General features: G+C 43.5%; 2 protein-coding genes across 3 annotated transcripts; one reads left to right on the forward strand and one right to left on the reverse strand.

Annotated features, from left to right (window-relative positions):
* Positions 1 to 1,316: 1,316 nt before the first annotated feature.
* Positions 1,317 to 4,535, reverse strand: LOC149283475 (LYR motif-containing protein 1-like). Of its 2 annotated transcripts, none has more exons than XM_089497517.1 (3): positions 4,377 to 4,535; positions 2,027 to 2,119; positions 1,317 to 1,433 (listed from the first exon to the last, which is right to left on the reverse strand). In XM_089497517.1, the coding sequence occupies exons 1-3, from the start codon at positions 4,533 to 4,535 to the stop codon at positions 1,317 to 1,319; spliced, it is 369 nt and encodes a 122-aa protein (XP_089353643.1). The 2 variants fall into 2 exon arrangements, with proteins under 2 accessions (XP_089353643.1, XP_089353641.1); XM_089497515.1 differs by having other exon boundaries at positions 4,362 to 4,535.
* Positions 4,536 to 14,844: 10,309 nt separating this feature from the next.
* LOC149283476 (DCN1-like protein 3) lies at positions 14,845 to 16,758 on the forward strand. Its single transcript, XM_089497521.1, has 2 exons — positions 14,845 to 15,269; positions 16,275 to 16,758. The coding sequence occupies exons 1-2, from the start codon at positions 14,845 to 14,847 to the stop codon at positions 16,756 to 16,758; spliced, it is 909 nt and encodes a 302-aa protein (XP_089353647.1).
* The last annotated feature ends 415 nt before the right edge of the window (positions 16,759 to 17,173 follow it).

Consider the following 17,173-nt stretch of genomic DNA (forward strand, 5'->3'; position numbering starts at 1 on the left):
ATTTATTGTTGTTCAGAATGGCGTGTGTGTGCGGCGTCACAACGTGTTTGTCTTTCATGTTTTACCGTCAGTTGATAAGGTATTAGCACAAGAATCAAACTGCATATTTTTTAAGACAGGGGCGTCAAACCTGTGGCCCTCCAGCTGCTGCAGGACTACATCTCATTACGGGAGATGTAGTCCTGCAGCAACCGGAGGGCTGCAGGTTGGACACCCCTGTTTTAAGAGTTACTGTGAAGGGGAATTATGACGTGAATGCACAGAACTCTACTTTCATTCTTATCTCTTTTTTTAAAATGTCCGAGAAACTTTTTCCCAGTCTAAGGAATCACTAGCATAATGTTTGGCCTCTAATCAGAACTGAATCTGAATTAGATTTTTTTTTTTTAAATGCATTCCTGTTGTTGCTTTTCATTGTGGGGAACCCTATTTTTTGGCCTACAATGACAACAGATTTGGTTTACATAAGGAAAGGCTGATAGAAATAATGCTGAAAAGCTATTTAGCTGACAGATTCTGGTCTTTTATTCTAAGAATTCATCAGTTTATTAAAGTGCATCCAGTAGGTTTTTTGAAAGTGTTACTCGGGAGACGTGACTGAAGTCTGTAGGTTGTGAAAAGAATTCAGACGGCGATGGTTTATTCCCCAAAATAACTTTTTATTTATAACATTGATGCCGTACACAATCATCCAGAGATTAATACATAGAGTCGCATCACAAACGTGTCATCTTATCACCGCAGTCTTTACCCAAGTCATTCTCCGACATGCAGTTTGTGTGAGAGGTTTGGGGCTTAGCTAACATATAAACAAGTGTACATATCATCCAAAACACTAACTCCATGGCTCCAGTTATAGCGGATTTCCAGCACACGGGGCATTTATCCCGTCCATCCAACCTACCTCTAGCACGTGACTGCATGCTGTACACAAGCAGCGGGCTGTTTGCCTTCAAGTACCGGGGGCCATCTTAACAGATCCCCACTGTGCTGTAGGCCTGTGACATCGATTGGAGAAGCAAGTCGTACGATGCACTCCAAAGCTCTGTGGGAATGCCTAAGCCACCAATTCTTTTCTTAGATGTGCAACATTTTTCCACCCCATAAACACAGCCCATGGTGGAAACATATAAAAGAAAATGGCTTGTGTTAAATATTATGTTGTTAGCTTAAATTTTCAACGAATGCTTGACAAATTAAGCTAGACTTATCCCCAATAGGAACATCCCAGCACCCAGAAGCTAGCCGGCCAAGACAATGAAACACAACATGTAGTCACCAGGCAGCAATGTATGACACTTCATCATATGATCACACTAGGACACTTCATCGTATGATTTTAAGTAGACTGGTTTGGCTTGTTTCCTTAATTTTTCTTGGGTTCGCAGAACCTTACTGTGCGGTATTGCAAGTCCCAAAGGAGGAAGGTGGGTCTGAAAACACAATAAAAGAAAAAAATAATTGCTACAAGTTCACTTCCAACTTTGCAACAGATACATTCAATAGCAAAGGGTAAAAGAGGCTATTAAAGAAATCGTGTTCGAAAATAGGAGAGGTCAGAACCGCAGTGAGAAAGGACGGCTCATTGGTGCTCACTCTCTCAGCTGATTGGCTGACGTATGCTCCAATGCAACTCATCGGCTTCAGAAAGCAAGGAGCATCAATGAAACTACACTCTAAGAAGCTTAAAGAAGTGGAGAAAAGGGGATTGAAGGGAGTGAGGAGGGGCATTAAAAACTATTTTCTTTCCTTTTCTTGTTATATTACATTTATCGATATAGCACCAGCAGATTCAGTAGTGCTGTATCACAACAGGGGGCAGTGAAGATATTTAATGACATTAAACCGACAAGAAGATAAACGCACATTGAGACATATTGGCACAGAAGGAGAAGAGGACACTGCTCTTAAACTCTTATGGCTAGGAATGATCCTGAACACTGTTGGCTATAAAATGGTTTAATTTAATGAAATGCCGGTCTTCAGAAGAAACTATAAATGTATTATTTGTATTCATGGCACTTACAGGTCTGGGGTACGGAATTCTGTAATGTAATCCAATTTCCACTCGGGCTCTGCATTCCTCAATGCACTGATTAATAGTTTCTACATTGGTTACCTGCCAACGGAACGGAGAGTGATTAAAGGAAATGAAAAGAACCACAAAAACACTACTAGCAAGGGGATCAGAAGACATTAAGATGCTGAAGTTGCTGGAAAATGTAGAGCTAAAACTTTTTGCATTCTCATTCAATTTCTAGTGCTAAAATACTTTTTTTAATGTTTTATGAATACATATTGCTAGGGTGCAGTGAAAAGATTCTATTTAATAATGGGTTTCTGGAATAAATCGTGCATGTTGTAGAGCATTGTGTATCCAAAAAGCAAAATAGATGTTAGTCTCCGATATGGACTTCATCTCCCAAAAGCAGCCTTCTGTGCAACAGGAGTAAACCCTCGGGACCCGGCCTCTGCCTAGGATCAAATGTTTTGGTGGTTTAGACCAGGATAGAAAGGGCTACAGAAAATGTAATAAACATGTTTAATATACAAGAATCAAAAGCTTGAAATCGCAACCAAGATGTTATAAATATAAGGATATCCAAAAAATCCAAAATGGTTTTAAAAATGGTGTAACTAGTTGGGGATGGTGCAAGTATTTTATGCAGATCTAGTTGCACCAGGTTCACTCTAAAACATAGAATTTGAAGGCAGATAAGACCCATTCGGCCCGTCTGGTCTGCCCATGTTTCCTGATGAAGAGGCTCAGACCTAAATTGGTCCTTGGTCTTGTCTTATGTGTGCGGGTGTGCAGGGAGATATGAGTGCCAGATCAAGAATTAACCCATGAATGCCATGCTCTAGAAAGCATTAAAATCTACAGAACCGTTAACTGGACAAACTGTAAAGGCTCAATAATTTTTTTCGGCGGAGGATTATCTCCCCGGAATCAGGGGGCTAGACGAACACCTGCACATTACTTGTGTTACAATAGAACATATAACCTCAATATAACACCGCTGTCTGTACACTCAGGTTGTGTCCTGTCCTGTTTAACAAATAACCGTGACGGCTAAGGTGGAGATCAACAGGACATCAATCTGGGAAACACGGTTGACAAATAGCGAGTGTTTGGCGCCACCCTATGGCCCAGTAAGAAACTGAAGCATCTCAACTCGGCTTATGCCCTTTAAACAAGCGAATGAAATCACACCATGAAAATCGTATTTTATGGACTATAGCATAAGGAACTTTATTCACATCTGGAACAGGTTCCTCAAGACAACAAATCCTGCCTGATCTCACGTGATTGGTTTTAGGCAATAATTTCTATTTAAGCTGCTCGGCTAATAACTATGGTTTGTTCACCCACGCAAGACACTGTGTAAATGTCACACATATTAAATTCACTATATTTGTTCAGCGCACTCTGTTATTCGAGTGATTTACAACAAAATAGATTTTCATCCGCTTAGGTTTCGGTCTCAGCTGTTCTAGATAAAGCATTTGTATTATACAGCTGATTATCACAATGTGGGGAATTATCACAAGGGAAAATTGTGTTTTGCATGAACAGAAATGGTATATTAATAATATTTGTATAGTTTGATGTGCATAATTACAAATATTGACATAACATTATATTAATATGCATATAAGTGTCAAAAATGGATTGCTATTATAGTTATGTTCTCAAAAAAAAAAAAAACAGAACTACTGCAGTAGTCTATACAGAATCTAAGAAGACCTGCTAATATTTTTTAAAGAATCAATGACAAAATCCAGGCCGGGTTTCAGTACTGATCCCTGCTGTGCAGTATTTCTCAGTACCAATTATTACAAAAACACACGCAATCACTTTAACACCAGTTACACATACATGCACACTAACTCATTGCCACCACTAACCCTAAACTCTGACACTCTCCATAAGCCAACAGCCACAAACATCGCTGACACCAAATACTAACACACTCACTCAGACTAACACCATACACACATACAGTAACACACGCATACACATGCTAACACCAGACACATGCTAACACCATACACTAACACATACAGACTCTTCAGCCATACAGCACACACTCCCTCTCCCATCACTGCAGATGACCAGCTTTCCCTTCCACTCCCTTTTAGCTCTCACAGAGCCGCCTTTATTGCAGCTTGCGCCCCGCAGCACGCCTGTTACCCAGCACCTGGGTGCGCTGCACCCGTGGCATCTACCTCAGCGCTGCTCTGTGACGTGTCTACGCACATTAAGAAAATGGGCACAACTGCTTAATGCTCAAGTAAAGAAAAGAGAAAAAAATCTGAGCAGACCCCAAAAATAACCGCTTTAAACTCCTTCTCCGTACAACCAATATACGCACATTTTTATTTTTATTGAACAGCGTTCTGGCTTCACCAATAATGTATCGTTTTTCCTTCGTAGTATCTTCCTTTAGCCCAGAAGCCGACTGCCATTTTTTAGCTATCTTGAAAATGTTGCGATAAAGGTTTAGAACTTCTTTCCGTGTTGCTGCCGTCATCTGAAACAATAAAACGCACATGCGCTGTAAGACGCACAAACGACACAGAACTCGCACTGGCAAGAACCTGGTTTTATGTCACTTTGTTCCAGATCAGCAGATAAATGGGCGCTGCCATTTTTGACAGTCTTAATATTTTACAATCACGACACGGAGCAGATTCTTTATGGCAACGCTAAGAAAGTCTACTCCTCTTTTGTAGGTCAGAGCATCTGGTTGAAGGAGCGGATCCACACAGGGGCTCCTGAAATACCCCCTGATAGGATTACAGAGAAGTAAAAGGAAGCCGTCATTTCGGTTTTCTCTGTAACGATCCCTGGTTCTTAAAAACTGAGCTTAAAAGTTAATTTAAATACTACAGCTGCCTAGAAACAGAGCCCTGTCATTCCTCCCCTACCTATTACATCACAGCAGCCTGACTGCACACAGCCACGCCCACCTGCATGTGAAACGGCTATGCTTTACAGACCCGCATTTACACAGCGACGGCCAGCGAGGCGTTGTGTGTGATGGGAGTTATTATGTCAGACGTGGGCCGGCTTAGGATTCAGAGAAAATACAGAAAAAGGTTATGTTATTTTTTTAAAAAAAAAGGAATAAGCTTAAGACGCCTTCCTTATATCAAACCAAACGTTACTCTGTCCGCATGCTGCCAACATAAGGAACAACAGGTTTTAAACAAGTGAAGAAGAGACCTCTGAGGTGCTTAAAGCTTATGTAAGTTTACATATTTTTCTATGTCGGCCCCAATAAAACGTGTCATTAGCCAATGGAGGAAACGTTCCGGGACAAGCAGGACTTCCCCGGTAAACACCATCATTCCCCGGACCAAAGCGTTGTCCTTACCCCCCGCGCCTACCCTCCTTCCCAGTACTCACTTCTCCAGCTGATTGTACCACGTGAGGCAAGAGTATCCGCCCCTTGCGCGGTACGCACGACCTACGGAGGGTGACGTCACATCGATGCCAGGCGTCAACCATGGGAACAGAAGTCCGCTGGTCTCAGAGAGTTCCACACGCAAGAGGAATAATTCTTATTTTTGCTCCCTATCGCCAACAGCGGGCGCCATTTTTTTAAACGTTGTATGTAACGTCAGTAAACTGAGGACAAAGCTTAGCAAGAAACAACCTAATGACATAAAGGAGCTGCTATAAAGCAGAAGATGCCATCTCTGAACGGAGAAGAAAGTATGGCTGTCCAGTTAGCGGTTCTACAATATAAGCACCATTTTCCTGAAGGGATTAACTCGAATTCAATAGCTCCATCAATATACTTTGTTAAGTGGGACATGCCGGTTATTTGTATTATGTCTCTTGTGTTTATAATTCGGAACGTTTGCTCGGGAAGGTCCTGGCGTCATCGGGAGCGCGCTTGTCGCGCAGGTGACGTCACATCGGGCGGCGGAGAGGTGCGGACGTCGCAGGCGCACAGCTGACTGGGAGCCCTGGCCCCTCCGTCTCTGACAGAATGTGGCAGAGTAGGAAGTGATGCTGGGGCTTTATTCACTGCAGATATGGTGAGTGCGGGTGCGGGGGCTCCCTTCACGGACCCCTCGGTGTGTGATTGTCTGGTGGGCCCTCATCAGGCATGGCCCAGGCCCCTATGTAGAGCGTGGGGGTCTTCGCATGTTGGCTGCCGGCAATCTTTGTCTTTCATTGGGTGGGCTGCCCCGGTCAGTGCATTGTAAATACCCCTTTGTTTCCATGTTATTGGTTCTTACTCCCATTGATAAATTGGGGGGGGTAATATCTGGGGCTCTGTGGAGGACAATAGAATATCAGAATATTTTGTTTATAAATATGCTTATAACAGTGTGTAAAGATGGCCAGAAGTTCTAGATCATGCAGGTCCGTGAAGGTATATGTATAGATTAATGTGTCGCTTGGGGGGTATACACGCAGATTCATATGTCACATGTAGGGTATACACCCAGATTCATGTCACATGTAGGGTATACACCCAGATTCATGTCACATGTAGGGTATACACGCAGATTGATGTGTCGCGTGTAGGGTATACAGGCAGATTAGATGTGTGGCATGTGAGGTATACACGCAGATTAAATGTGGGGTATACACGCAGATTGTGTCGTATGTTGTGCGTGTGTGTATTGGGCCGTCTGTCTTCATGTTGTGTGTATATTGCCCCATCTGTCTTTGTGTTGTGTGTGCGTGTATATTGTGCCATTATTGATGTCGTGTGTGGGGTATACACGCAGATTAGATGTGTGGCATGTGGGGTATACACGCAGTCTAGATGTGTGGCACGTGGGGTATACACGCAGGCTAGATGTGTGGCACGTGGGGTATACACGCAGGCTAGATGTGTGGCACGTGGGGTATACACGCAGGCTAGATGTGTGGCACGTGGGGTATACACGCAGGCTAGATGTGTCGCATGTGGGGTATACACGCAGATTGTGTCGTATGTTGTGCGCGTGTATATTGGGCCGCCTGTCTTCGTGTTGTGTGTATATTGGGCTGTCTGTCTTCGTGTTGTGCGCGTGTATATTGCGCCATCTGTCTTCATGTTATGTGCTTGTATATTGCGCCGTGTGTCTGTGTTGTGTGTGCGTGTATATTGTGCCGTGTGTCTTCGCGTTGTGTGCGTGTATATTGCGCCGTGTGTCTTCGCCTTGTGTGCGTGTATATTGCGCCGTGTGTCTTCGCCTTGTGTGCGTGTATATTGCGCCGTGTGTCTTCGCCTTGTGTGCGTGTATATTGCGCCGTGTGTCTTCGTGTTGTGTGAGTGTATATTGCGCCGTGTGTCTTCGCGTTGTGTGTGCGTGTATATTGGGCGATGTGTCTTCCTGTATATTGGGCGATGTGTCTTCGTGTTGTGTGTATACTGGGCCGTGTGTCTTCGTGTTGTGTGTATACTGGGCCGTGTGTCTTCGTGTTGTGTGTATATTGGGCCGTGTGTCTTCGTGTTGTGTGTGTATTCGTGTTGTGTGTATATTGGGCCGTGTGTCTTCGTGTTGTGTGTATATTGGGCCGTGTGTCTTCGTGTTGTGTGTATATTGGGCCGTGTGTCTTCGTGTTGTGTGTATATTGGGCCGTGTGTATTCGTGTTGTGTGTATATTGGGCCGTGTGTATTCGTGTTGTGTGTATATTGGGCCGTGTGTATTCGTGTTGTGTGTATATTGGGCCGTGTGTATTCGTGTTGTGTGTATTCGTGTTGTGTGTATATTGGGCCGTGTGTATTCGTGTTGTGTGTATATTGGGCCGTGTGTCTTCGTGTTGTGTGTATATTGGGCCGTGTGTCTTCGTGTTGTGTGTATATTGGGCCGTGTGTCTTCGTGTTGTGTGTATATTGGGCCGTGTGTATTCGTGTTGTGTGTATATTGGGCCGTGTGTCTTCATGTTGTGTGTGTATTGGGCCGTGTGTATTCGTGTTGTGTGTGTATTGGGCCGTGTGTATTCGTGTTGTGTGTATTCGTGGTGTGTGTATATTGGGCCGTGTGTCTTCGTGTTGTGTGTGTATTGGGCCGTGTGTATTCGTGTTGTGTGTATATTGGGCCGTGTGTATTCGTGTTGTGTGTATATTGGGCCGTGTGTCTTCGTGGTGTGTGTATACTGGGCCGTGTGTCTTCGTGTTGTGTGTGTATTCGTGGTGTGTATATTGGGCCATGTGTCTTCGTGTTGTGTGTCTTCGTGTTGTGTGTATATTGCACCGTATGTTTGCTGGTACTGGCTGCGCATGTAGAACTTGTGTGTGAATGAGGTCGGATTGCGTGTCGGGACGCGTCGCCCGGCGGTTACCTCCTTCCTGATGAATGAATCTTTAGGGGCGTGAAGTCGGAAGCTCTTCCGTTCTCGGTGTTTAGCGGCAGGTCGGCCGTCTGGTCTGCGCTTTTCCCTGATAAAAAGGCGCTGATCAGTTGCTGGTCTCGTCTCACATTCAGGAGCCGTATGTAGATCCCGCGCATGTTTACATTCCTTCAGTGTACTAACTTTCCTTACACCACATCTATTCCACCGACCCTTTCGTTTTGGATCGTGGCACCCTGCGTGTTAATGTCCGTGATATACCTGCAATAGAACGGGTGTATGCTGCACGAGAGAGAAGGAAACGACTGCGTGTACAGAACACGCATACTACTTAGTACCCCCGCCCCTTCTCCCTGATACATTATATACATTATCGGGACACTTCCTAGATCAAAACATATTTCTGCGAGTCTTGGGCTGCATGCGCCGGGACTTCTTTAAGTATAACTGCCAGCCTGTAACTCTTACGTTTTATCTCTCCGGTATTTTTCTCACCATAGTAATAACTGCCCCCGTCAGCGAAGTAAGAGTTAATTACATCAGCCCTGATTCTCTCGGGTTAGACTGACCTCTCGTCCTTGCATTTAAACCCCGCGTATAAACTGTAATCTGTCTATAAATATCTGAATAGTTACGGCTTTCATTTTTTTTTTATGAATTTTAAGGCTGTTTAAGGAAAATATATCGAATTTCTTTGAAATGTAGGTTTTTGCGGATGTATAGGAAACCGATCAGAGTTTCAGTTCAGTCTTTTTGGAGGCTGGAGGGGCCGCGCTGTGAGAGTGCACGTGAAGCGTCTCGTGTGCGTAAGATCGCTTTTCCACGAACGATTTAATATGATTTTGTCGGAATGCAGCTGCCGAGCGAGCTCCGTACCGTAAAAGGTTTCGTTGTTGGACTTAATATGATAACGCAGACTTGCTGACGGGCTCGCTGCGCATTTTAGATGTTTCAATAAAGGCGATTAAACGATTAGCTCTTTTGTCCTGCTTGCATTCACCAACGCGGGCCGCTGCTCTGGATTGTTTGCGTCGGTGCACAGCGTGGATTGTTACGCCCGCTCCTCCCGCCGCTCGCTAATCACAGCATGCGCTCCTTTGGGGGAATGCTGTCGCTTTTTGTTACGTTCGCTTTCAGCTTAATTGCACCTCTGTTTATGCTGGTTGCTATGGTTACCAAAGCCTACTGTTTTACTAGTAGATGTGACACTTCGTCTCCACGGCCCGGCTCATACCTCCCTTGCTCAATCATGACATAGTTTGTTGAAGGGCCACCAAGGCCGGCTGAATCTTTTACACAGTCCTTATAGATTTGGGCGCTGGACGTGTCATCCCGGGTAATTACTTGTTTCACGTCTGCAACTCGAATGCGCTAAAATCTCACGAGCGCCTGTAATCGATCACGAGCTGTGAATATACGTAGGATTGTGAGACGCAGGAGTGCGGCGTGGCTTTGGAGATGGAAGTCCAGGTTCTTGGCTTGGCATGTAATGAGTGTGCGTAAAAACCTGATATATTCCATGATCCCGGAGTGTATTTTCGGGACGGCTGCTGTGGTTTCGGCATTTCTTACACCTGGCTGTTTGGTAGGGTGGCGGCGGCTGCTAGCGTGTGATATACTCATTACAAATCCTTATTGACGGAATTTATAAAACACTTCTGTAAATCTAGAGTTAGGGCCCCATTCCTGCTACTGATGGATCTTTAATGATAAATGTGACAGCTTTTGAAAGGTAAATGGATCATAGAGGTGCGAAAGTGCTTTTCCTCTGTTCTTTAGTTAATGTTTGTAGCAGAGACGTTTGAGATGTATGTTTATTTCATTGTAAAAGGGACCCTCTATGGCACCACCTTCCTTATTTAATTCAGATGGGTGGCTGGGAGCATCTTTCTATACATGGCGTATACAGCATGTTCTCTGCCTGCCGACTCCACAGCCGATCATGTGTAGACCCGTGTGGATGTGAGCGTGTCCTGGCGCTGGAAGCTTTCTCAACCAACTAGAGAGGGTATAGTTATCTCTATCAGGATTCTAAGGTAAAGTTAAGGCCCTTGCGGCAATGTTGGCTTCTTGCAGCATCTGGATCGTGGCAAAAGCAACTTATAAAGTCCTAAGAAAAAGGGCAAGAGTCGTGAGGCTTTGGTGAGTAGAATGTATGTGATAATACTTCCGACTCTCCTGCTTTTCTCCCGAAAGTGTAAAAACAGAGATTTCTGCAGCTGGGGTACATAGAGCCATTTTATTATACAAATACCTAAAATGTTCTTTAGAAAGGGCCCCGGGAACATAAAAACCATGCCCCAGCCGGCTGTTACCGCACCTTCTACGCCGCGCGGTGTGCACGTCGTTTGGCTTTCCTGTTTTCACAAGCGTTTCTTGGTCATTAGTCCTCCCCTGGGATTGTTTGAAGCCACAAAGAGTCGCAGTGAAAGTAGAATTTCTATTTGTAACTGAGCTCATCTGTCATTGTAAACCACGCGCTTCTATTCAGCGTTTATGCCGAACAGTCTGCGCTTGTTCTTACGATGACATCCATCAACGTTGACAGAAGCCATCTCCTGGGGAGTACGCTGAGGCTGCCGCTTTACATTCTTATGAATTGATGGTGGAGTTTGGTACGTAGAAGGTTACAAGCGCTCCTTGTGCCTGCCGCACCGTCTCTGCTGATGTAAAGGTTTGATGAGGCTTTTATGGTAAATTAAGACCATTAATAAAAACGACTTGGTTTGGCTTCAGAAAGTCAGTAAAAGAGATGTTTGTTCGCCTTAACAAGGAACTCCCCAAAAAGTTTTCTGTTACTAATATCAGGTTTGAGCAAATACAGGGCACCCTGGGGTTTATTCACTAAAGCTCAGGAGAGTTGTGGTTTCAGCTGCCCCTCTTCACTATTTATAGTGAAAGCAAGGAGCTGAAATACAACTTTCCTGTTAATCCCTCTCCTTATCAAACTGCCTGCGGTAAGCAGTAGAACGCCTCAGTTCGAATCACCCAGCCTGACACTGATAAAACTAAAGTCAATGAAGGGAAAGATGATGTTGGCCAAAAGGCCAGGAGTCACACGACTGCCTAAAGGGCTACCTCCATGTTTGCAGATAGAGGTTTCTTGGAGGCCTCAGCTGGAAACAGTATTTCAGTGGGACTTCTCCTTTAAGGGTTTGTGATGCAGTGAATGTAATGTGACAGGCACAGCCTAATCGTACCCCTCCAGGTCCTTCAGGACTACAGTTCTAGCAGCCTCTGGCAGAGCATTGTGGGAGATGGAGTGGTGAACAGCTGGCTGTGGGCGCGATGCGTGTGGGAGTTGTGGAGGCTGTGGTTACTAACGCTGTCAGATAGAATTGTATTATTCAGACACCTGGTGTGAGCAGCTTGTCTCTCCTCTATGCTCCGGGCAGGCAATGTCACTTGGGGCTCATTAAAAGCCACCTTGATATTTTGTATCGCAGCTGATTGGTATGTAGGCGCTTCTTCTTAATGACGTGTTTGTTTAAATGACTGCTATTTAAGCTTCTGTTAAAGGGACAGAGCGAGGAGTTGTATTCGGTCTCACGCGTAGAAACTCTTCAGAGCTCATTGGCTTCTAGGCCTGCTTAGCAGGGAACTGATTGTACAGTGCTGTGGAATATGGTGGCCCTATATAAACAATAAATGATAATAACCGATGGCGTTCAATCCTAAACTATGCGCAGAGAATGCATCTGGAAAGTGTGAAGCTGCCGATAAAACATGTGATGTATGTTTGAGTGCCGCACCGTGCATTTAGGTGAATCAAGACAAATACTGATGCCTGGGGCAACTGAATGGCCATTAATGCCCCTTCAATAGGCATCCCTGTATGAATGGGGCTAATGAGAACTGAAGCTGCTGGCGCGGTACCACTTGCCTTTATTTGATCCTAAATCTTAATACAGCAATTGGTAGTTATGTCTGTGTCCTTGTTTTGTTTCCATTGAGTTAATTAGGCAACTGTTTGGGATTTAACTTTCTATACACAAAATGCATGTCAGTGACCCGTCTATTATTGAATAACATCATAAGGTGCTTTAAGAGACATTCCCTTTAACCCCTTAAGGACCGGGCTAATTTTTCGTTTTGTACCCTGTGGGACCGAGGCTGTTTTGACACTTTTGTGGTGCTTGTGTTCAGCTGTAATTTTCTCCACACCCATTTAGTGTACCCACATAAGTTATATATTGTTTTTTTCAGGACAAGATGGGCTTTCTTCAGATACCATTATTTCGATCATATCATCTTATTTACTATAAAAAAAATAAAAAAAACATGGTGAAAAATTGAAAAAAAAACACTTTATGACTTTTATTTGAAAAGTCTTTTACTCACCTAAAAAAAGCAAGTAAAAAAACTAGCTAAATAGATTCTACTACTTGTCCTGAGTTTAGAAATACCCAATGTTTTTATGTTTTTTTGCTGTTTTTTGTAAGTTATAGGGCAATAAGTACAAGCAGCGTTTTATGATTTCCAAATCTTTTTTAACAAATCTGGTCAGTCTGCCTCCATCTCCTCTTTTGAATATCTTTGAAGCCGGTTAACTAAATTTAACCCATTCAAACCATATATTTGTGAAAACTAGACACCCCAGGGTATTCCAAATGTGGTTATTTTAACCCTTTCCATGCACCAATTATAGAACTACACTTTGTCAAACTTTGTAATAGTAATTTTTTTTTCACACAAATTGTACTTTAGTTATAGATATACAGGTCCTGGTATATGCCACTGTCAAACAACCCCCCAATATGTGTTCAGGAACATCTCCTGAGTACAGCGATACCCATACATGCATGGGTTTGTCGGGTTGTTTGAGATTTAAAATGCCACATTTGGGAAGTGCGCTTTTTTTCTCCATTTTGGTCAGTCTGTACCTATGCGCTATCTTTGAGCTCGGCCACTCCAATTTACCCCATCAGCCATTTTTTATATATATTAGACACCCCTTGAGTATTTGAAGTGTTTTTATTTTAACTCTTTGTTGAGATTTTTGAGACATTTTAGCACTTGCTCAAAATAATAAACTTTATTTTTTTAATACTTTTTTTATATTTTTTTTTACACATTTTGCTTGTACTGGATGGTTTATCAAGTGACATCACTGCATAATTATTTTTAAATGTTAGCACATTTTTTTTTTCCATTTTTTTTTATTTTATTTTTTTTTTAATATTTTGCTAATCACATAGTGATTAGAAAGCTGGGTTCCATTGACTTGCTTGGTTGAATGCAGTACCTGTATTCAACCTGCAAGTGGAGCCAGAGTTCTCTAGAGGGTCAGGAGACCGTCTAGCGAACTTTCTTCTTTATTGTTTTTTTTCCCGGGCCGCCGCCATCTTTCTGATGGCGAAGATCACCGGCAGCTGCGGCTGTGACCGCTCTCCGGAGCGGTCACAGCCCATCCAAAGGTAAGTGTTTGGTGTCGCTGGATGCCTCCTGATCGAGGCATTCCAGCGACACCATTTAAGTTTAGGAGGCGATCGTTGATCGCCTCCTAAACGCTTTTAAAACGGGCGTCCGCCGCCATACAATGTATGGCGGCTGTTGACGCCCCGTGGAGGGGCCAGACATGGCCCCCGATGCCGATCTCGGCGTTACTGAATGCCTCGACATCGAGGCATTACAGTAACGCCGTTTAAGCGAAGAAAGTGATCGTTGATCACTTTCTAAGCTTATTTAATTTTTTGACGGTTCAGGACCGTCAAAGGTCATTTAGTGACCTTCTTGTCATGACGGTCCTGAACCGGCAAAGGTCGCGAAGGGGTTAAATGATCTTTTTCTCACCCCTGCTAATGTTTGGAAGGGTTCACCAGAACCCCCCCTGTGCATTTGCCAATTTCCTCACAGGAGGTGTTTTCGGCAGATACGTCTCTTGGTTGCCACTGCTCGCCAGCAGCCACCTCCAGCATATTTTAATATGCATTCTTCATTCTATTCATTCAGCAGTAGATCTCTTCCAACCTGTGGCCCTCCAGCTGCTTCAGGACTACATCTCCCATAATGCTTTCAGCTAAGGGGCTGGCTGAGCAGGATGGGAGATGTAGTCCTGCAGCAGCTGGAGGGCCGCAGGTTGGACGCCCCTGTCTTATTCCATGGAGGTGTTTTTTCTTCTCCGCTGAACTGTGTACATCGTTTCAGCCGGTGTTTGTTGCCTCCACTGTCTCTGGCCAATATGAGCCGTAGAGGGCCCCAGTATATGAAGCTGTGCCTACCTTGTCAACAGTTTATTGAAATTACTCTGAGACCTGGTTGCTGAAGGTATAAGAAAATGTATTTATGGCAACAGTGTGCCCTCGTGTGGACATAACTATCACTGGTTTCTTTTAGGCACCTGAAAAATCTGTTAGTCTACATGCAACATTTCTATAATTTTGTTGATTGTAGTTAAAGATTTTACTTAAAGATTCTTATTTTTATTTTCTCCTTTAGGTTAGTCAACCTCTCTGGATGGTATGTTGACGTGTATCGAACATCGGCTGAGACGGTGTCGGGTACAAAGGGGAATACTCTAAAACTGGGCACGCTCAACATGGGCCAGTGTGTCACCAAGTGTAAGAATCCTTCATCCACACTGGGCAGTAAAAATGGCGAGAGGGAGTCTGGCAAGCCACACAAGAGAAGCTCAGGTCATAAGGAAGAGCACGCGGCCATCTGCGGGAAGGCATCTGGGGACATTCTGGCTAATGGAACAAAGAAATCAGACGCCGCAGTAGAAGCGGGTCTACAACAACCTACTGGTGACACAAAGAAAAAAGACACTGGCATAGGGGTAGAGATGTCATCGGCACAGCGAATCGAGGAATTATTTAGGAGATACAAGGATGAACGGGAGGATGCTATATTAGAAGAAGGCATGGAGCGGTTTTGCAACGATCTGTGTGTGGATCCTACAGAATTTAGAGTGTTAGTGTTGGCTTGGAAATTCCAGGCTGCCACAATGTGCAAATTCACTAGGTCAGTTTTACCTCTTGACATTCAGGAAACTAAATGTAGCTGAAATATTTTGGATAATGTATATTTCATCACTATAATTACATAAAGCCAAGGAATAGAACCGGGCTTCCAGGAGATTTGAATGGATTGACCGTGGTTCCAGAAAATGTTAACCTATTTCTGTAATGTTTCAAAGGGAAAAATGTAATGTTTTTAAACAAATATCTAGTTATAACCTTGTACCGATGTAGTTAGTAATGCCTTTGATAGTTTAGCTTAGTAGGTAGGCCCTGCTTTAGATTTTTGCATTCGGTGGAATTGTTCTGTTTCTGGTGCATGACCGGAAATGCCATAGAAATGTGATTTTATGGTAATGAAGCTTAAGCTTCTCTATTGTGTTGTCAAGGATGCAGTACATCAGACGTAAAAAGCCTGGCATAGTTTTTTATATCTTGCCTGCCGTAAGATACCTGGAGAAATACTATATAACTCCCCCTTTAAGGCATGGCATGAAACAGCTGTTTGTGATGAACAGATCATCGGACACTACGTGGCATATCTTACTGCTCTCAAAACGTATTACTCCCCAATAATCCTTCTGCCATTTCACGTTCGCTTGGTTTGCAAACAGTAGTAGTAGTTTTGTAAATTATCAGACTTATGGCACGGATGCATTGTAGGTCACAACTTAAATATACACATCATACGTTTTTTTTGTTCGGTGTGTGAACACGCAATATACGTACATCGAATGTCACCTTTGCCTCCCTGTGTTTAAAAGTGGGGTTCACTGCTTACCTTGCTGCTTGAGAGCGGAGGGTATCCACCCAAAAATAATTGAACAGTAATGTGTAATAAGAGGAACAGTAAAACATTCCTAGTTTGCGTCCCTGGCCCCCATTTATTCATTATTTCTTTATCGGATACAATGCTCTGCCAAAAAGTGTATTTTAACAAGATTGTTGTACGCAGTGTTAAATATATTTTGATCAATATAATTTACTATTGTTTTTCTTTCGGTAACAGAAAGGAATTCTTTGAAGGCTGCAAGGGTATAAATGCAGACAGCATCGAGGGCATTTGTAACCGGTTCCCCAGCCTTTTAAATGACGCCAAGCAGGAAGATAAGTTTAAGGATCTGTATCGCTTCACCTTTCAGTTCGGCCTGGACTCTGAAGAAGGGCAGCGGTCGCTTCACAGGGAAATTGCCATCGCCCTGTGGAGGCTTGTGTTCACTCAAAACAAACCCTTCATTTTGGACCAGTGGTTAGACTTCCTAATCGAGAACCCCTCAGGAATCAAGGGAATCTCCCGCGACACGTGGAACATGTTCCTAAACTTTACTCAGGTGATTGGACCAGATCTCAGTAACTACAGTGAAGATGAGGCCTGGCCTAGTCTCTTCGACACCTTTGTGGAATGGGTCATGGAGCAAAGGAAAAAGGAAGAAGAAACCAAATGTATTACTTTTTCAGGAACAGATGATTGGAGTATAGATGAACAGACTTAGCTGTGCGTAAACCCATCCCAGTGATCTTCATTAAATGGAAACTCTGGACCTTTTCTGGAAATTTAATGGAGAACCCAACTTTTGGTTTCGTAATAACACCTTTTTCTGCCTTGTCTTTAAAAGGGCTCTAAATGCTGGCAACTTGATTCAGGCACTTTCTTACCATTTGGTTATTTCTAACAGTTATTATTTTTTTAAGTAAGGATTTCCCCTTAAAGTGCCAGAAAGCATTTTCATCTTGATATTTCAGGTTTGCCTGATGCTAATTATAAATTAACGGGGTGCTTGAAAAAGGGGCAGGAGAATTTATTTAACTAAAACCCTCTTATATTATTAAAATTTGCAAAGCAATGCATTGCAGGACCTCTGGTTTAAGAAATTGGTGCCGACCTTTGACTCTTAACATGTCTTGCAA

Source organism: Sceloporus occidentalis, unplaced genomic scaffold (genome assembly GCF_023333645.1).
Source record: "Sceloporus occidentalis isolate IW3139 unplaced genomic scaffold, rSceOcc1.0.p SCAF_103, whole genome shotgun sequence".
Classification (NCBI taxonomy): Eukaryota; Metazoa; Chordata; class Lepidosauria; order Squamata; family Phrynosomatidae; genus Sceloporus; species Sceloporus occidentalis.

Coding starts and splice junctions, on each gene's coding strand:
- LOC149283475 (XM_089497515.1), bottom strand. CDS start 4,535: ATGACGGCAGCAACACGGAAAGAAGTTCTAAACCTTTATCGCAACATT. Junction 2,120..4,361: donor AAAATGTGCGTATATTGGTT/GTACGGAGAAGG, acceptor TTCCGTTGGCAG/GTAACCAATGTAGAAACTAT. Junction 1,434..2,026: donor GAATTCCGTACCCCAGACCT/GTAAGTGCCATG, acceptor TTGTGTTTTCAG/ACCCACCTTCCTCCTTTGGG.
- LOC149283476 (XM_089497521.1), top strand. CDS start 14,845: ATGGGCCAGTGTGTCACCAAGTGTAAGAATCCTTCATCCACACTGGGC. Junction 15,270..16,274: donor ACAATGTGCAAATTCACTAG/GTCAGTTTTACC, acceptor TTTCGGTAACAG/AAAGGAATTCTTTGAAGGCT.